The sequence below is a fragment of the Danio rerio genome, chromosome 4 (genome assembly GCF_052040795.2).
Source record: "Danio rerio strain M-AB ecotype USA chromosome 4, GRCz13ab, whole genome shotgun sequence".
NCBI lineage: Eukaryota > Metazoa > Chordata > Actinopteri > Cypriniformes > Danionidae > Danio > Danio rerio.
Genome location: NC_141024.2, coordinates 8,791,589 through 8,812,950, shown reverse-complemented (window position 1 = coordinate 8,812,950; position 21,362 = coordinate 8,791,589). Strand labels below are relative to the sequence as shown.

At 36.8% G+C, this 21,362-nt stretch overlaps 1 protein-coding gene and 1 long non-coding RNA gene across 6 annotated transcripts in view; one reads left to right on the top strand and one right to left on the bottom strand.

Moving 5' to 3' along the window:
• Positions 1–21,362, bottom strand: part of erc1b (ELKS/RAB6-interacting/CAST family member 1b) — a 307,170-nt gene that overhangs the window by 147,327 nt on the left and 138,481 nt on the right. For all 5 annotated transcript variants that reach the window (XR_015942247.1, XM_088649956.1, XM_088649957.1 and 2 more), the window contains one exon: positions 17,398–17,529. Coding sequence is in view for 4 of the 5 variants with exons in the window: in XM_088649956.1 (XP_088506082.1) it covers positions 17,398–17,529 (132 nt within the window). In the remaining variant the exon portion in view is untranslated. The remainder of the gene's footprint in view (positions 1–17,397; positions 17,530–21,362) is intronic.
• Positions 223–14,673, top strand: LOC148679932 (uncharacterized). Its single transcript, XR_015942371.1, has 3 exons — positions 223–503; positions 4,106–4,291; positions 12,646–14,673. It is a non-coding gene; the product is annotated as an uncharacterized LOC148679932 (long non-coding RNA).

The following is a 21,362-nucleotide window of genomic DNA, read 5'->3' as shown; positions in this document are numbered from 1 at the left end:
TTTCGCAGATGGAGTTTCACAGCACTGCCACCCAACGCCGTCCAAACTTATAATTACAAGCTTTCCAGTGTTTAGTACTGAGCACTGGAGAGGTTTTCCAGGAGAGTAGCTGGGAGCAATAAGCGGAAACTGGTGAAAGGATAATCCCTTTGGGAAAAACCACAACAGAAGTGCGCATGAGAGCAGTGCTGCCCTCTGGTGGATGGAGGAACTGCAGAGTCTATGTATAAATTTTAAAAAGCTCAATCCAGCTGTCATCATAAGTCATCCGCTTAATGCACTACACCCGAGCCAAGCCCAGCGAACAAGCTACCAAAACCCACTCAGCCAAATTTACTGCTGTCTGCTTTCCTGTCCTGCAATCCCATGCTCTCTTTCGTCTTACCATCCCAAGAAAACTGCAGAGAACTGGTAGTGAATGCATTGAGACTAAAACCTGAGGATGATGGTGCGTTCCCCTGGGCGCGCAAAATCCGCCGGTAAATTCCACCTGACAGGGTCAGGTAAGTGAGGGCTCACCGGAATGGCTTATGTTAAGATGTAATGCATGTCAAATTAAAAAATAAGGAAGAGGAAATCATTACTCATGTGGAGATCGAGCAGGCAAGAGCTCCTTTTGACTAGAACGCAGAGCACAGGTCACATCTTAGATGAATAAAACTGGGTGGACATCAAAGACGGTAATATTTTTCACAGATACATCCAAAAAAAGCTGCATGCCTACTGTCTCTCTTGAGAGAGAATGGAGACTGCCTGCCTCAGGCCCCCCAGTACGAGTAGAAGAAAATATTTCAATGCTGGCAGCATCGCTTTCACTGCCTGTGGCAACCCTGCGGTTAGGGCGGGGCAACATTGCTGTCAGTCAAATCCCGGCGGCCAATAAGAGTAAGAACTTAGGTGCAGTTGTATTCGACGGCACAGAAGAATCTCCACAAAACTTTTGCGGCGTTGTGCAACAGCGGTTAACTAATCAGTCCAGGATGTGCGAGAGGCGATATGGTGTCACTGTGCCTGGAGGGGAGATATGTGAACTGACTCTATCCTCGGTGACCAAACATCATCTGGAACGAATGGATTCTGAATGAATTTACAGTGTGCTCAGTCAGTTTTACTGTAAAAGTATTTAGTAAGCACGGCCCCGGGCCAAAATCGCAAAGCCGCTGAGTTAAGTCATTCATTAGGAGATAATTAACAGATTTTAAAGGTCTGACTAACGGCCTGGCAAACTGATGGAAATCCAAATCACACACACGCACACAGACAAAATTGTACAGCCTACACAAGGTATCAGGGAAATTATAGATTTAAGGGTGTACAATAGAGAACTATTTCTTATTCATAACTGGAACCACTTCTATAAAATGAAAACGAATTATTTTATTAGTCCTGGTTCCAATCCACATGCAAAAGATAGAAGTTTTCAATTTTATTATCCCTTTTCAATAAATATAATCTTTTTGAAAAAGGCTTGTTTATCCAAAGAATATAAGGACATACATTTATTTTCTAGTATACACACCTATTCATGTTGTATGTAATAATAATAATAATAATAATAATAATAATAATCATCATCATCATCATCATCATCATCATCATCATCATCATCATCATCAAGGCTTGACATTAACTTTTTTTTTATCACCAGCCACTGTGCCTAGTAGTTTTCCAATCTTGTTGTTAGGAAAATATATTTAATATACATAAATTTGAGTGGCATGCTAAAAATTACTAAACTTTTCATAAATAAATTAAAAATTAAATCAAATAAAAAAAATAATAATCCACATGCCTTCTCATTATTTTTGTAAATTATTTTTTATTATTGTTTCACATGACATTTTAGGGCTCAACACTAAGAATTCACCTATTTTTTCTCAGGCCACACCAAACTATTTATTTCCTTGGCACAAATTTTAAATAATGTGTCAAAACAAGCAAAATGTAGCTGCATACATACATTTATTTATTCAACAAAATGTTCTGAAAACAACTGTTATTTAAAAAAATTATTCTCATTTATCAGAAACTATACACAGTAGTTTGTTAATTCTAATCTTTAGGGACAAAGATGCATTGGCAATTTAAAAATTATTTTTAACCAGGTACTAAGTGGCTGATCGGGGTGTCTGTCTAACCTGCCACAGCTGAAATCTACCCGCATTTGGCGGGTGTTAATGTCAAGCCCTGATAATAATACATTTTATTTGTAATGCACTTTTCTTAGACTCAAAGCGCTACAAGGCAAAAAAATACATATCGCAGAACCGTACAACAATAAAAAAATAAAATAAAAATAAAACAATAAAAATATGAACCATAAGATAAAAAATAATCATCCTAAGTTAAATACTAAAAAGGTGAGTCTTAAAAAGTTTCTTAAAATAGTAGCGGCATTCCTAATGCTGATGGGTAGTGCATACACAGCTGTATGAGTAAGCCCTACCATCCATGGTCTGGAGTTTACAGCGTGGCTGATACAGGGTAAGTCCTGATGAGTCAACAGGTCACAAATGTAACCAATGCTACCTCATGCACTGCTTTGAAGATTAAAATCAAGGTCTTAAAATCAACCCGTGACTTAATAACAAGCCAGTGTAGTTGTTGATATACATGAGTAATATGGTGGTGTGATGATGTGTGTATCAGAACCCGTGCAGAAGAATTTTGAACATACTGCAATCTTCTGAGAGAACTTAATAATAATATTAATTCCTTACATTTATATATTCGCTTTTCTAGACACTGAAAGTGCTTTACACAATGAGGGGGATCTCCTCATCCACTACCAGTTGATTGACCAGACCAGCTGATTGGTGTAGAGGAGACAGAGTGATGAAACCAATTATCATATGGGGCTGCACAGATGCCACTTGCCAAATTTAAACCCCTGCTCTCTTTCGAAAGACATTCTGGGATTTTTAACGACCACAGAGAGTCAGCTCTCTCAGGTTTAGCGTATCATCTGAAAGACGGTGCTCATTGAACAGTATAGAGTCCCTATCAATATACTAGGGCGTTAAGACCCACACAGACTACAGGTTGAGCGCCCCCTGCGGGTCTCACTAACCCCACTTCAGTAACCTAAATTTCCCATGTGGTCTCCCATCCAGGTACTGACTGGGCGCAGTCCTGCTTAGCTTCAGTGGGCAACCATGTGAGAGTTGCAGAGAGCTAGCTGCCGGCAAATTGTATGTAAATCCAGACTTGATGTGATAAAGCCATGGATAAACCTCTCCACATCAGGTCGTGAGAGAAACGGTCTAATCTGTGCATTATTGCGTAGATGAAAGGAGGCAATTGTTTGTTAGGTGCTTGAAGGAAATATATGTGGAAAATAACCCTGATATTACCAATACTACCTTATAAAATCAACATGCTTAATGAAACTCCAAATTGATCTGCTTAGTGTTTTCAAAAATGAGAGAAATAGATAATCCAATTACTTTAAAAAGAGTTTAACTTGAATCCCTTGTGGATTCACGGAAATAGCTTACAAAACACTCTGGATTATTAATGTTATGGACCAATTAAGGCACTTTTTTAATGTAACAAAATAACTATTAATAGAATTAAGAAACTGGAACAATTTAGAGTAATCATAAGTGGACATTTCTTTCATGTGCAATATTAAAGTTCTGAAAATTCCCTGAAAGCAAAACAGAGATGATAATAATAAAAAAATATGCAAACACAGCTTTCAGCAAAAACCTAATGGAGGAATGGTTGGTGTGTGTGTGTGTGTGTGTGTGTGTGAAAGAGTAAGGTGGCATGCAGTGCTTGTTTTCTCAGGGGAGTACAAACTAACCTCAGATGTTAGTCAAGTCGTAAAAAAAACGCTGCAGTGAATTATGACACCTCGGGTGTGAAAAATTGAGCACTTCACTGGGTGATGATAACACCACTTCCTGCCTCACACTGGGAACGTGAACCAGTAAGGCAGGAGGAGCACAGATCAAAGAGTTCGAGATGCAAACCCTTCACAGTCCGGCTTCATCCTCTGCAAGTGTTTTTACGACTCGGAGTAATTGCTCACATCAGTTGTGACGTACCGTCTATGGAATTGATAACAGTGATTTTCTCCTTTTTTTGTGTTTAATTTAAGGCCAAACAGCTCGAAACCGGTGTCAGAAACAGGCCTTGGGGATAGGAAGAGGATCTGTCAGTGATCAAAGAGAAGAGTGATAAAAAGAAGAGGAAAAGAAAGAGTGAAGCAGGGTCAAAGAGGCTGGGACATGCCTGAAGATTGAAGCAGGATACTGTGGACTTCAGGGACACAAACTCCTCAGAGGTGAAAAAAAAATATCAAAGATGTGATGTGTGTGTATATACACAGTTGAAGTCAGAATTATTAGCCCCCCTTTGAATTTTGTTTTCTTTTTTTAATATGTTTAACAGAGAAATATGTTTCACAGTATGTCTGATAATGTTTTTTCTTCAGAATAAAGTCTTATATGTTTTATTTCGGCTAGAATAAAAGACGTTTTTAATTTTTTAACCACCATTTTAGGCTAAAAAAAATAGAAATGTGTTAAAAAAAAAACTGAAATTGTGGAAAAAAATAAGCAGGTGGGAAGGGGGGGGGGGTAATTAAGCTGGGTGAATAATTCTGACTTCAATTGTATATATACAGTATATATATGTTGTTATTTTGTTTATTTGATATGCTTTCACTGCGTTTGATTTGTTATACAAGTTGCATAATCACCTTTGTGAATAGCTGGTTCATCATGAATAATGACTTATTTTAGATTAAAAATAAAAAAAGACAAAATTTGGCAATGGATGAAGGAAACATATCAAAAATAAACCTGAAAGACACAATATATAAAGAAAAGGTGGTCTAAATAGCTGAAAATTGTATTGATTAACCATGTAAAAAGAGAAAAATTGGGGAATATTGTTTTAAAATATTTCTGCTTATTATTATTATTTTTATTTTTTTGTCAACTGAAACAAATACTGACCTTTACAAAAACAAGAAAGTGTATGATATGGTAATACCAAGGCCGGTCAACTGAGCCCGATTCAGAGCACTCACACTTCTCAAACGAACCGGGAAACGCCCCTGGACACGATTCGGAGAGCGTAGTGTGAGTGTGCCCCTTAATGTTTGAAGGACATTAAAACAAGATGTATGATGGGCTCACCCCTTTAATAGTAAGACATAGTTTTCTCTGATCTGTATCTTATATAATATTAATAATTAAAATGATATCTAATACAATAAATATAAATTTACCACCCCTAAAATGGAGAAAGTAAGAGTCTGTGAGAAAATAATTCATTCAGCAGTCTAAAACTGGCAGATTTAGAGTACAGATAGACGTTATAAGTGTTCATAAGACACTTTTCTTGAAAAACAGCTGTTTGAATCTACATATAACCTCAAAGTAAAGTCAAATTATAAGCATAGTTCATATAGCTTAACAAGCAACATCTGAAATAGCTTATTAGAGAATACAGAATATACTAAATATCCCTCAAAACACTGAAAACTTAAATAGTTGCATTAACAAAATTTAAATAAATACATCATTTTGATTCACTGAAGTTCCCAGAGATGGGTTGCGGCTGGAAGGGCATCCGCTGCGTAAAAATGTGCTGGAAAAGTTGGCGGTTCATTCCGCTGTGGCGACCCCAGATTAATAAAGGGACTAAGCCGACAAGAAAATTAATGAACGAATGATTCACTGAAGCATGTATTAAACACAATAACATTACAAAAAAAGTTGACCATCAATTAACAATTAAATTTATTATTTATAATTGGCACCCTAGGTATAGCGATCAAATAGCGTCCAATAAAAACCTAAATAAATAAAATTAAAAAATAAATAAAAACTTGACCAAAAAATAAATTAAAAAACTTATTACATCAACTCATGCAGTAAAAACTTGTCTATCATGGTGTTGTTGTTGTAAGTGTTAAATGTAAGAGCTGGTATTGGTGTGTTATTGATGTGCCGTGTGAGGTGCCGAGATCGCGGCGGGCGCCAGATCAGGGCCTTTTCTTCAGCTCAGAAGCTCCTAATCACCTCCTGTGAGAGATCTCCAGACTAGCCCAGATGCTCGGCGCAGAAACATAACACTAATAAAAAGTGCTTAATGCAGCGGCGTGCTGTTTTTCTGCTGCTCTCTCTCCTCTTCTCCTCATCCGTCTCTTCCTACTCTCTCCCGCTTGGCTGCCAAAAGAGCAGCCTCGTCCTCAACGGTGAGCGTCAAGCCAATTTCAACAAGCTGGTCGTTGGATCTCGCTGTGTTTTGGGTGCCGAGCTTTGTGTCTGGATCTCAGCTGGTCGGGAATATTAGCAGAGGAGGGGAGCTTTTATTTCCCTCTAAAGTTTTATCATAAAACTCCAGCCCTGTTTCTGACCGTGGCTCGGATACAAGCTTGACAAAGAGCAGCGGCAGCTGTAAGAGCTATTTATTCTTTGACTAATTTCCATGTCTGTTTTTTGGCCTGGATTGCTAGGAGTCGGCTGTAGCTCTGCCGTCACGCTGCCCCCTGCAGTATGGGGTCAGAACTGGCTGCTCTGACTGACTGACTGACTGTTTGAGGTCTGATAATGTCTCGCATAGTTCATCTGTGTATTAAGAGCCGACCTCTAATAATTTAACTCTACCTTTCTGCTTTTGACTATTAGAATAGACTGACATTTTGGTATTTTTCCTTACACAAATCTGTCCTACTCTATGACTCCTGAATTCTACAGCACAAGTCCTATAGAGCATTGTTTATCATCCCTGTCGGGTTTTCTATGCTAGAGTTTTTCATACAGTTATCAGAGAAATCTCTCAGTTAATTCCAATATTTTAATGAGGTGTTACATGTATGGTTTTACCTGTGGTTATGATGATCTAAATGTCTGCATAATACTGCACACGATTATCTACCTTTATTGTGAGTACATTAGGGCCTTATGCTTATGGAAGTAGTCTATAGCAGTGTTTCCCAACCCTGTTCCTGTAGGCACACCAACAGTACACAGTTTCAACCTCTTATTCAAACACACTTTAATCAAAGCATCAGAACATTAGAAGAGACTCGAAAAGCTGAAATGTATGGTTCAGCTAAGGGAGACATCCAAAATATGTACTGTATGTAATAACAAATGGAGGATGCAGTACGTCCGAATTCCATTCATACTACGCACATTCATACTACATAAAACATACTTTTCTTATGGTCAAGATTGTTGTCATTTCAGAGTGATTCTCCAGTAAATGACTCACTTATTTAATTGATTCATTCAGTTTGAGTCTGAAGTAAATGTTACACTGATACAAATGATCGATTCAGAATGAGTCTCCAGTAGGTGATTCACTGATACAAATGATCTATTCAGAGTGAGTCTCTAGAAAATGACTCACTAATTCAATTAATCCATTCAGAGTGAGTCTCCAGTACGAAATTGAGTGATTCAAATGATCCATTCAGATGGAATCTCCAGTAAATTCACTGATTCAAATGATCTATTCAGACTGAATCTCTAGAAAATGACTCCCTGATTCAAATGATCCATTCAGAGTGAGTCTCCAGTTAATGACTTTCAGATTCAAATGATCTATTCAGAGTGAGTCTCCAGTAAATGATACACTGATTTAAATGATCGATTCAGAGTGAGTATCTAGTCAATTATTTACTGATTCAAACAATCTACTGAGAGTGAGTTTCTAGTGAATGATACATTGATTCAAATAATAGATTCAGAGTGGGTATCCAGTGAATGATACACTGAATCAAATTATCAATTCAGAGTGAGTCTCCAGTAAATGACTTACTGATTCAAATGATCCATTCAGAGTGAGACTATAGTAAGTAAATCGCTGATTCAAATGATCGGTTCAGAGTGAGTCTCAAGTAAATGACTCACTGATTCAAATGATCTATTCAGAGTGAGACTATAGTAAGTGATTTGCTGATTCAAATGATCTGTTCAGAGTGAGTCTTCAATAAATGATACACTGATTCAAGTGATCCAATCAGAGCGAGTCTCCAGTAAATAACTCACTGATACAAATGATACATTCAGAGTGAGTCTCCAGTAAGTGATTCACTGATACAAATTATTTATTTAGAGTGAGTCTCCAGTAAATGATACACTGACTCAAGTGATCTCTTCAGAGTGAGACTATAGTAAGTGATTCGCTGATTCAAATTATCTGTTAAGAGCGAGTCTCCAGAAAGTGATTGACTGATTCAAATGATCAATTCAGAGTAAGTCTATAGTACATTTTCAGTTCTGATTTTACAAACTGATCTGAATGTGACGTTACCCCACAGCCGTTTAGTTCTGCTTTGAATTGTAAACATTACACAGAAAATGTATTGAACATGTGCGATCATTTTATCGAGGGAAATGTATATTGTGATAATTATAGTTATCATTGTATTGGCCAGTCCAAGAATAAAATAAGTCAAATGGATTTAAAACAAAAAGAGACTGAACCGATGATGACAGCGCATTGATTTCAGGGTGAACTAGACCTTAACTACCAGTTTAACTATTGACCGCCTGTTTATATAACACGCAGTTAGAGTTACATGCATTGGGGAAACTCAACTTCTCTCATTTCAGAAACAGAATTGTGTTGGACGCACTACATAACAATGAAATCAAAACAACTTATCCTGATAGACAGACGCAAATGAGCTTGACTTCCCAATATAATGGAAAGAGAGAAGGGGGGAACGCATGAGAGGAGGTCTTCCATATAAAATAATGATCTGATAGAGCTCATCTTCAGGGAACAGTCAATAAATTGCACTCTGTCAGTGGTTAAGCTTCCTATTTGGAAAAGTTTGGGTTGGATCGGGACCAAAAGCCACATTTGTTGAACACCCCCATCCAAACGAGGAAAAAAGGTCACCGAGATGCAGCGAAACTGATGAAAAGCACAAAATCATTCCTGGTAAAAGAATGAGAAAACATTAATCGTGCCATACCTTGAGCCACTTTAAGCCAGCGTGGCCGGAGTCATGCATTAGGTCATGAGAGCGCTTCGCACAGGCAGTGAGCGATAGAGAAGAAATAGAGACACACAAAAAAAGAGGGATTATAGAAAAAGCGGAAACAGAGACAGAACAGAACAACAGCTTGAAACAAACCACGCAAACTGTAAATTGGAAGCAGAGGAATGGATCCAATGCAGGTTCGGAGCGGAAAAGAGATCCATACGGGATTGAGGGAAAAGGGGGAAGTTTGTGGTGAAAATGAAGGGCGGTTTCGAGACATCCCATCATCCCCAGTCAACACGAGCAGAGCGATTGAGGCTTTCTTTGGTCCACTGCCTCAAGGGAAGGTTATGAAGTATGTCATTTTGCTGCTGAATCATGTCTGGAGACTGGACGCGTGTTTTCATGTGGTCTTGGGCAAACGTTTTCACTGGCCCCGCTTGAGCGGCTGGTCGCTTTCGTACATCCCAGCAGTAAATCCCGCGCTAGGACTGAGTGACTGGTGTCACTGCACAACCAAGGGCGCTGTGTAGGAAGAAAATGTCCCCCCTTTTTTTTCTCTCAGCGACCACATTTGCCCTTACTAGCACACGACTCATTAAAGCAGTTTCTGTAACAGGGGTTTGGCAGGATGCTAACGCTCATGAAAGCATCAGCTAAAATAAGACAGGCTCATCTGCTAAACAAGCACTTTGAGCCGACTGAGAAAACACTGTTTTGACACCCGGGTCCCTCTGATACAGCGGCCCACGCTGCTAAAATATCAACTCTGACAGGAAGATGGAGTGTAAAATATAAAACGGGGGGAAATCTTGAAGGAGTAATTCACTACAAAAACACAAAGCAATAATTCTGATTTAATTTGTTGTCTTTCGTTCTTCTTAGGGAAATCATGACGCAAGTTTTTGATGACATTATGATAGTAATGTCCAATGGTGATGTCATGTTGTGGGTGTATGACTTTAAAGCGTTCTTCAGACCCAGACCAAAATATGCTTTGCCCCCTGGTTCACTTAGAGTTCACACTGCCCTTTGTAAAGGACACACTGCTTTCTTTAACGCCAGTTTCACACAGGGCTTCAGTGTCCAGGCTTGACAGTATCTGAAGTTAGAGCTGACTCTATCATCATAGCAGCGTCAGCCAATGAAATAAGTCCTCAATCGTCTACTGTCTGAGATGGGGAATTTGCATGAAGTGATGTGATTGGCTGACGCTTTCGTTGGCGCTTGAAACTTGTAAAGTTGAGAAATTCCCAACTTCTGCAACGAGCAACGCAGCTGAAACATCGCAGACATATCTACAATTCAGTTCGGCAATGCTTGACATTGCTCATTCAAGATGAATGGGAATCGTTGACACTGACGCCCTGTGTGAATGGGGCGTAACATGAAGTGTCATGTCGAGATTTCGAAGAGTTCATATTTGAAGAAAGACAAGATGTTGGTAGTCTCAGAGATCTAGACAATCACTAGCAGATTCTCTGTGTGCGGCACTTGAGATTGTCTTCCATATTTGTTTTTGTAATTAAGCTTATTAATATTTATACTAAGCTTTGTATATTTAACGGCATACAAGGTTTATCAGTTTAAATGCAAAAAAAAAATGATGTTATTGTATGGGTTCAAATTTTCATATAGTTGCATCCTTAGTATGGCTGTTTCTCAATTCCAAGAACGCTGAGAATGGACTCATGTTCTTGTGAAGACTGTGCTTGTCAAGTTACCTCGGAAGAACAAACTCAAGAGACCACAGAACGCGTCCTCTAAGAAATGAGATCTTCTTGATGGTCACATGACCCTCACTTGTTTTTAACGGAAAATTATTTAAACATTACAGCATTCATACAATGTTTAATTGTTTTCTCCTTTTCACAATATATTCTACGCTTAAATATCTTACAAATATAAGACGCACAATAGACATAAAACAAATTTTATCATGAATTTTAGCTAATAAACCACCCTAATGTGTTTATGCATTTATTAAGATTTTCATGGTAATGTTTACTTTCACCGTGTCATTTAGAGAAACTCCTGAGATAAACAAGTCATATCTCTGAACTTTAATAATAAATCTATACAAAAAGCGGTGCTTCCCACCTCCTTTATTCAGCCGCAAAGACTTCAGGGACTTCTCGAGTGAGTTTTGCGCTCAAGTCTTCCTCGATGCGTCTTCGATAACAAGAACACAACTTGGAACTTTCCGTTCTTGCGGTCTTGAGTTTTGGAATTGAGCTTTGGCGGTTGATGATGACGTTACACGAGAACACAAGGATGCAAGAACACCGTAGAACGCATTGAGAAACAGTCTATGTGCCTGTGTGTAATGTTATTTTATTATAATATATTGTGACAAGCTTATGATATGTATAAAACAGTTGCACACACGAAAAATATCTGCTGATAGGACACACAGTGATTGCATCTGTACTGAACTCCAATGGTCAACTTTGTGACTATGATAAGAAAAAGTAGGTACTCTGGAACATTTTGTCTTTTTATGTTCACATCCTGTCCCAGTTTTGTCTCACTTCAATGTTTTTGTTCCATCTTGCATTCATATTTCAGGTGTACTGCACCAGAGTTTGTTTGGAAGTGGACAGAGAGCTATCTTATGTTTATCTCCTTCAGGTTTCACCAAGGTTCAGGATACCAGCACTCACAATAAGTCAAATAACAGAAAGTGTGATAACAGAAAAAACAGCACCAGAGTTCATCTTAATCAAATCAAACACACCCAGACTGATCTCATGAGGAAACGTAACTATTTTACGTTTTGTGAGATAAGTAGCTAATTCATACGAAATTCAGCCATACGAAAATGTACGATTTAAAAAAGGAGGTTCCAAACCCAACCATCATTCGAGGATAACCAAATCATACAACGGTAAATTGTATGAATGAGATTGTACAAATTAGCCACTAAATAAAGTTATGAATTGTTGTGAGATGGTGTTGACACACCCTCAGTATCCCCAGCATTCTAGCACAAGACGTTCACAACGACCTACGTAATTGTGAGCAATCTTTCAGACTTCTTCTGGTACTCACAGGACCATATGTTTGGATTCATATTTCCAAATGTCATTACCTGCTTGAACGTAGCAAACAACTTATTGCTCTCCCATGTGCTCAAATTAAACAAGCACATACACAGAGCTTTAAAAGTGAGCTCAACAGACGCACATGGCTTGACGGTAAAGAACTGCCTCGTTTTTGGCCGGAGGTTTGCTTTCATGTCAGTGTAACAAAGAGCAGTCGCCCCCGTCCCCATACATTTAAGACCAACATACTGACAGCAATTTGTACAGGCACTGCGCTCGGTCCAACATGTGCTCCGCACAATGCGAACAATGAGGTCGAACAGCTATTGGAGGAAATTAAACACAGAGCTAAAGACAAAACGGCTGCATATGATTGGCACAACAGAGGGTGTGGTGAAGCAATGCTGAAATGGTAATTAAATAGCACAGGAGACGCTCTGTGCGGGTTTGTAGAAATGTGTCCATGTGCGAAGCTAATTAGATTTTGCATGGTTTAATGCAGGGCCACAGATTACGCATTTAAAAAACATGTCTGCCAATTGCCAGCGAGGCATGACGCCATCTTTTTTTTTCTCCTCAGTTGTAAAGCTCATAACTTTCAAAATATGTAATATATAAGCGGAGTTCTTTCTTATATAACAGGTGCCAGGGTGGGGAAAACCCCCTGAAGGCTGATGTCCGGAGTGCATGCAGCGAGACTTGATGCGGCTGGGATGTCGGTAATGAGCATGGAGACTTGCTCCAGAGGGTGGCACTTGTACTGTCCCCATTTCCTCTTCCTTCTGAGCCCAAATGAAGGGAACGGCCAGGCTTAGCAGCAGCGTTGGCTCCTGCCGCAGTCCCTGGCTCTAATTAACCTCCGGGGATTGAAGCGGAGGTCCACCCGGTGGTGAAGAAACTCTAGGCCGCAATACGTTCCTGAGACTGCAACACGCACTGGGACAACGCTCAGCCACCCATGTGAAATCTCTAGGAAATCAAAACGGAGGGAAGAAACGGCAGAGAGCCAGGATCCACAGAAGGTAGAACAAACCATTAAGGGTTTAAAAATGAAGCAGAATGTCAGGAAGAGCCAAGTAAGATGGACAGAGAGCGAGAATGGAGTGGGGAAAGTTCAGGGATTTTCAGGTACAAGGGAAAGCAAGGTTTTGGCAGCTGCTCTGGGTTCAAAGCCTGAGTAGCTGCTTGTGCTGAACCGTCCAGTTCACGGAGGACTCATTCAGAGAAAGTTACAGGTGCTTGATGCAATCCCTGGGGCTACAAAGACAGCTGGACTGTGGTGCAATCCGACTTGGTGCCTTAAAATTGGGCTAAATTGGACCGGAATGACCTGAATCACCTCTGGATCATAAAATACCAATTTACTGGCAGTTTATCTGCACTGATGTCTAAAAACGGGGTCAACTGGGCCAGAGTTATCTGGAAACAGATTTCCAGAATCTCTATAACAAAAAACATCAAATTACTGGCATTTTATTAGCTAATTCAATACATTTCCATGTTCACGTTTTTACATTCAGTCATCATTTAGAAGCATGATACCTCAATAAACATGAGATAGCTCACTCAAATAGGAAAAATAAAGTTCTCATCATCAAATCAATACAAACCCATAAGACTTTGGTTTATATTCAAAACACCTTGTATCATATTTGTATCAAACTCATGAAGAGAATGAAGTCTTATTAAGAGATAGAAGCCAATTATCATATAAAGCAAACATATCTATAATCATATCTTGGATTATATCTGCTGTTTGGATCTTAAATGTTTTGTATTTTCAAACGGAGAGTAAAAAGCCTTTCACGTTTCATTAATAATATCCTAATTTGTCATTCAAAGATCAACCAAAGTTTTATGGGCTTGAAACTAGACGAGGCTGAATTTATCCTTGGGTGAACTATCCCTTTAAGGGGTTTTATTTGCACAGCTTTGTGACCCTAGACCACAAAACCTCTTATGTTTAAAATCCTTAAAAACAATCTTTAGATTATTAAGTAAAGATCATGTTCCATGAAGACATTTGGAAAATTTCCTTTTATTTTATTAGTATTTATTAGAAATATTTAGTTTAAGTAGTGTAGTGTACTTTTACTTTTCCTTGAGTACATTTTTTTAACATTTTTTTTGAAGCATCGACATTAGAAGATGTTCAAAATCTTTACACGCAGTGACCCAAAGACTTTTTATATACTGCATGACACTGATGAGAAAATGAAGGATGTCGACTGTATGATGTCTGAAATCACTAAACAGTCTTTAACAATCATTAAACGGAATGAAAGAAGAATGGAAGGAAGGGCCGAATGAAGGAAAGACCGAACTAATGAAGGAAGGACCAAATGAATGAAGAAAGGATTTAAGGAAGGACTGAACAAGCTAAGGAAGGAAGAAATGAACGATCAAATAAATAAATGAACAAAGGATCTAATAAAGGAACAAAAATCTGAACAAACGAATGAAAGAATGAACGAATAAATGAGCGAATGAATGAAGGGAGGAATGAAGAAGCAAATAAATAAAGGAAGGATTCAAGAAAGGACTGAACAAACAAAGGAAGGAAGGAAGGAAGGAAGGAATGAACAAATGAGTAAATGAACAAAGGACCTAATGAAGGAAGGAACAAAATTAACTAATGAACGAACGAAAGAACAAACGAATGAAGGAAGGAACAAAGAAAAGAATAAATGAATAAAGGAACAAACAAGCAATGGAAGGAAAATTGGAAAGAATGAATGAATATAGGAAGATCACTAAATGCACTACAGAATGTTTCGTTTACACATCCCTGCACAAACTGCATGTAAACACATCAACTTTCACAATGTAATACTCACTACTCTTGAGTACTTTTAAAAGGGCCACATTTTACTCATAGTTCATTCATCCACCTCAAAAATTAAACTTTTTTTGTTACAACTGCCAAGAAAGAAAGGTCAACATTTGTCGTCCACACACGAGAGGCTTCTCACATTCACGTTCTATGTGGCTGAACTGAATTGAAGCAAAGTTAGCATGCCACGCAAAGCTTATTTATGTTCCAAATGAAGACTGACTGCAGACACAAACACATAACCCATGCGTGCCACATGAATGTTAGCCACTGGCATGGCTGGCATGGATCTGGATGGTTAGCATGGCTCTGCATGCTGGTGTAGTGATACGCGGTGACAGGCTGGCTTTTGACTGGCTCCTGAGCTTTGTGAAGGAGGCTTTATAGTGGGGCCGATCACTGTTCGCCAAGTCATTACAGCTGAGCCTGGGAGATGCTAGCCTTGCGTGAATGTGCATATACAGTTCTGTGTAAACACTGGGGAGGATGTTTGACTGGGAGGAAGAGGAAGTGAACATTTCCACAATGGAAAGATGGCCGAAGGGTTCGGATAGCATTGCAATGAAGTGGTGCACAAATTCGGTTTCCGTGCATGACTGCGCTTTAGAAATATGGTTAGATAAAGTGAAACATGAGGGTTTATTTCACTGGATCAGGATATAGATCAGGGATTCTCAACCGTTGGGATGTGGCAGCGTAAAAAGAACCCCCAATATTATACTGTAATTTTTGGATTTCATTATTAATATGTTAAATATATTAAAATGATTGAAGTAAGGCACTTTCTCCTGTTCTCTGATTGATTACCTCAAACTCGGCGCAAAAAACAGCCTCATGATTGCGTTTTTATCTTGGACATGTAAGTCTGTTCATTCACAAACTATGCGTGAAGTGAAAGTGAAAGTCTCTCTTTGTGTATTTTTGTGTGAACTATTAAATATATCCGCATAGTTGTCCAAATAATGTCCTGTGAGTGTTTTATAGTGGACACGCACTCATACAGGAGAATCCAGCGAGGTTCTTCATACAGTAGAACTTGCATATAAGCTTCAGAAGCGCTCTGTCTGAGATGTTCACGGTTCCTGTCAGTGATCTCGCAATAATATCCAGCTGCGAACTCAACCACCATCAGATTGATGAGTTTCAACAGATTTAGGGTGTTATATTGTATTTTACATTTGTCTATATATTATGAATAGTAGATATTTAGTAGTAGATAGTCAGTCAGTCCAGTTTAACGCAGAAGCTGATCTTTTGCAATCTCCCTGCAATCTCTTAATATATACTGTTGAAGTCAGAATTATTAGCCCCCTGTTTAATGAAAAGATTTTGCAACACATTTCTAATCATAATAGTTTTAATAACTCATTACTAATAACTGATTTTTTTTTAAATCTTTGCCATGATTACAGTAAATAATATTTGACTAGATACTTTCAAGACACTTCTATACAGCCTAAAGAGACATTCAAAGGCTTAACTGGGTTAATAAGGTTAACTAGGCAGGTTAAGGTAATTAGGCAAGCTTTTGTATAACGATGGTTTGTTCTATAGACTATCAAAACAATCTATAGCTTGAAGAGGCTAATAATTTTGACCTTAAAATGGTGTTTAAAAAATTAAAAACTGCTTTTATTGTAGCCGAAATAAAACAAATAAGACTTTCTCCATCATAAAAAATATTATCAGATTTACTTTGAAAATTTCCTTGCTCTGTTAAACATCGTTTGGGAAATATTTAAAAAAGAATAAAAAATCAAAGAAGGGCTAATAATTCTGACTTCAACTGTATATAGTTTTAATAAATATTATATTTAGTAAATAAAAGTAAATATAATACTAAGTTTTTTAAGTATTATAGTAAGTAATATAGTTATAGTGAATGTTTTTTTTTTATAAAATGCTGATAATAGAAGGCACATTGTTTATTATTTGTTAATAAATAAAGGTTTAAATGAGCATTTCATACACACATTTTAAAGAAAGTGTCAGACAGGTGGGCCTTCAAAAATTGATTAGAAAAAGAAGTGGGCCCCGGAAAAAGGTTGAGAACCCCCGATATAGATAATTTCTAATATCAAAAGACTCAATACTGCTGCAAAGGTTTTAATTAAGAAAAAAATACTAAATGTAAAAAAATTATGTGTATATATATATATATATATATATATATATATATATATATATATATATATATATATATATATTTATATATATATATATATATATATATATATATATATATATATATATATATATATATTCATTTATTTATTATAATAAATAATAAATATTTAAATATTTAATGATATTATATTATATTATATTATATTATATTATATTATATTATATTATATTAATAATAAAGGTAATAAAAATCTCAACTACTAAAAGAACAATGCATGAGATATTAAATGAAAATTATCTCAATGTAAAACATCGTGGCAATATGCAGCACTAAAAGAAATAACAGATGTAAACGACAGAGGGATTTACATAAGAGAGTAATTGCATATTAATGGCCCTGAAGCTTTATCGGTGCTTGCAGTGGCATTTCTTACCTGTTTCTCAGCATTTGCCCGGGCGGATTCCTCTTGTGCCAGCACCATTTCTCTCTCAGCAGTGATCTGAACGCTCTCACGCAAAGCCTCCTCCAGCTCCTCGATGCGATCGTCTTTCAGCCGCAAAGAATCCTGAGAATAAAAAAAAAACATCCTTTAAAACATGCAACAAGCTGATAATAAACTAAAAAATATTTTATTTATCATTAGTATTTGCTTTTGCATTTGGGCAGTGGTTATTATAACTCTTGCTTAGGCAGTCGCTTGGAGATTTAAGTTTTAAATAAAAACAAAAACTTCAGAAACAAATGAGCAGGAAAAAACTAAAGTTGAAGTAGTCATCTAAAATGTATATAATTCGTAATCAAAATTTCCTCAGGGTGCTCTGGTTTCCCCCACAGTCCAAAGGCATGCGGTAGGTGAATTAGGTAGGCTAAATTATCCGTAGTGTATGAGTGTGTGTGTGTGTGTGTGTGTGTGTGTGTGTGTGAATGTGTGTGTGGATTTTTCCCAGAGATGGGTTGCGGCTGGAAGGTCATCCGCTGTGTAAAAACTTGCTGGATAAGTTGGCGGTCATTAATCCGACCCTGGATTAATAAAGGGACTAAGCCGACAAGAAAATGAATGAATGAATGACTACGTCAACTACTATTACAGAAAATTACTGTTACAACCACTAATCTAAAAAAAAAAGAAAAAATTTTTGGAAATGTGAGTTCTGAATTGAAAAATCTGAATCAAATTAAGCAAACAAATGTAGCAGCAGGTTGCTCTAAGAAAGCAAGCTGCAGTCCTATCACAGCATGCAAGGTATAAACATTGTGAAATTCTGGCCTGTGTTTTAAATGAGGGCAACCTGAGCCGTCCATCTGAAGGACGTGACTCATCGTAGTCTGCATCTGCGATGACTCAGATCCACAACTGAGAAATCACACCACTTCAAGCTGAATTCGGAAGTCAAGGCCTTAGTTATCATGAAGGCTTTGCGACTGATTGCATGTGGGAAAAAAAAATCGGAAAAACAGAGGAGAAAATGATGGACAGCGCAAAAAAAGCGAGATTGAATGTGTGCTCGAGAGTGAAAGAACGCAATGGTTAGGGACTCAAATGAATAGGCATTGTGGGATACGTGGAGAAACGCCAGAGCGCTGCTGAATATGGGAACGGTCTTGAGTTCATTACGCCGCTCCATTTCAAGGAACATTCACATTTCATTTTCCCCCCGCATTTCAAAAATCGGCTACAAAAAGTCCTGACTCGTTTGGCAGGCCTGAGGCACTTAGTGCAGACCTCTACAAACATGCGCTCTGACGTACACAAAATACACACGCATACACACACAAACTGCCATTCATACAAATGGAGCTCTGCAGTGGTAATGGCCTCCATGCTGAGAAACTGCCTTCCAGCTAAAAAGCATCAGCCTTCAATATGAAGACAGAGGCCTGATGCACACAATCCCAGACGCGGATGATCACAGCCGGCGTTTTTCATGTGGAAAGCCGCACCGCAAAATTCCTGCTTTGTGAATGTGAAGGTACACAGATGTATCTGTCGCCCTGCTGCAGACAATTCTGAGAGAGAGAAAGAAAAATCTGTTTTTTGGCTGTTTACAAAAGACGCCAGCATGCAAAACAGACCGTGGCTCATTTAGATTTTACATTTATGCCTTTGGAAGACTTTTTTTTTTCTCAAAATTGAGGTCACTTCCTTTCTTTGGATGTTTTTTTTATGCATTTCGTAATAAACTGAACCTTGGAGCTTTTATATGTAAAGCTAAGTAAATGTATATTATATTATATGAGGGTTGTGTATTTAATACAGAATTGCTTCAGTTCTATATGAAAAAAAAATCATAAGCAGGACATTTGTTTATTTTATCAGTGAAAACCTAAAGTTAAAGTAAAAATCTACAATAGTCACTATTTGAAATGGATCATTTTTTTCTTTATTAAAATTGTCAAGACAGGAATGGGTGTTGTTTAATAATTGTACAATTTTGATGAAGTAGTTTCATATGAAGTTTTTATTAGTTTTATTGAAGTAGTTTTAATTTTGATCTAGACGTTGAACACTGAATATTTAATGTACGATAGGCAGACAATTCAGACACTTCTGAGAGAATTTTTTTTGTCTGTTTACAAAATACGGCAACATGCAAAACTGACCTCGACAGATTGAGATTTTACATTTAAATGTATATAATGTATAATATACATTTATTTAGTAAATGCATATTATATTTAAGGGATGTGTAATTATTACAGAATTGTTTCAATAATAATACATAAAAAAAATTAACAACAGTAAAAATAATAATAATAATAATAATAATAATAATAAATTATACAACAACAATAATAATAATAATAATAATAATAATAATAATAATAATAATATATAATTATTTTTATTATTATTATTATTATTATTACTAATATTAATATTCTATCAGTATTATTCATAGTTATATATCTAAAAATAATATATGTATTTTCTAAAATAATAAAATAAAATAAATAAATAAATAAATAAATAATATTTTTTAATAGTGATTAGTTATTAGGCATGCTGGCATATTACTACTACTAATGGGAATAATAAATAAATAAATAAATAAATAAATAAATAAATAAATAAATAAATAAATAAACAACATTAACAATAAAAATAATAATATCAATTATAATATCAATAATAATACTAATAAATTATACAATAATAATAATTATTATTAATCATAGTTAATTAATATGCATACTGGCATACTACTACTAATGGTGGTAATAATAATAATAATAATAATAATAATAATAATAATAATAATACATATTAACACATTAATAACAATAGCAACAACAACAACAACAATGATATAATACATATATAATATAAAATACATATATATTATAAAATAATAAAATGAAATAAATAATTAACATTATTAATAGTAATTATTTATTATGCATGCTAGCATACTAATACTACTGGTAATAATAATAAATAAATAAAATATAACATCAAAACAATAATAATAATAATTATTATTATTATTATTGTATAACATTAACGCTAATAATGCTAATAATAATATTTTATCTTTATGTGAAGTAAATAATTTAACTTTTAGCTTTATTCTAATATTTTAATAACTTTTTATATTATATTACTTTGATATTTGTATGAATTTGACTGCCGTTTTTACCCACATTAACATAACTCATTTAATTTTCCCCCCATGCATGCACTTTAGATACAATTAGCCACAAATGACATACTGTTGGTTTGCTCATAAAACTGAGCCTCGACTTAAATCTTCCAAATCTAATTACAATCATTTTCAATCTCTTCCAAAAAAAATCCCTTCCAACACAACGAATCAACAGTCAATCACTCGGCACGAGCTCTGATGCGCATCATCCGAGACGACGTTTTCATGATTTTCATCTGGACTCCTGCGCCACAAATTCCTGCGATGAGAGACAACATCAATAACCAAATGCATCTGTCCAATCGGCAGGATTTTTTTTTTCCTGCAACCGAGGTCAGCAATTACAGGAAGTTCAGGACTCGAGGAGGGCGACAGGGGTACAGATCAGCGTGCGGTAGAAAAAAAGCCTTGCTCTTCTATCTTATTTTGACCGTATTTAGCTTGCACTTTCCTCTCGCAGGCAGACCGCAATCACTTTGGTTTGATTTAAAGCGACAGTAATCCTTTTTGCTCGGTCAATATCTCATTACGGTAATGCTTTTGGTGCCAAAACCACACAGATGATAGAAGGAGACACCTCAGGGAAGCCACAAATCAAAGCCACATGCTGTACCGTAGGGACCGTCCGGGCTCGGGTGGGGTTTTCGGGTGGAATTTGCCCAGTTTTTTTTTCTATCCGCGATGAGCAAAAAGCAATTAGGTGATGAGTTGAAGAACAAAAGCACAGATCAGAATGACTTGCAGCTGTATAGTA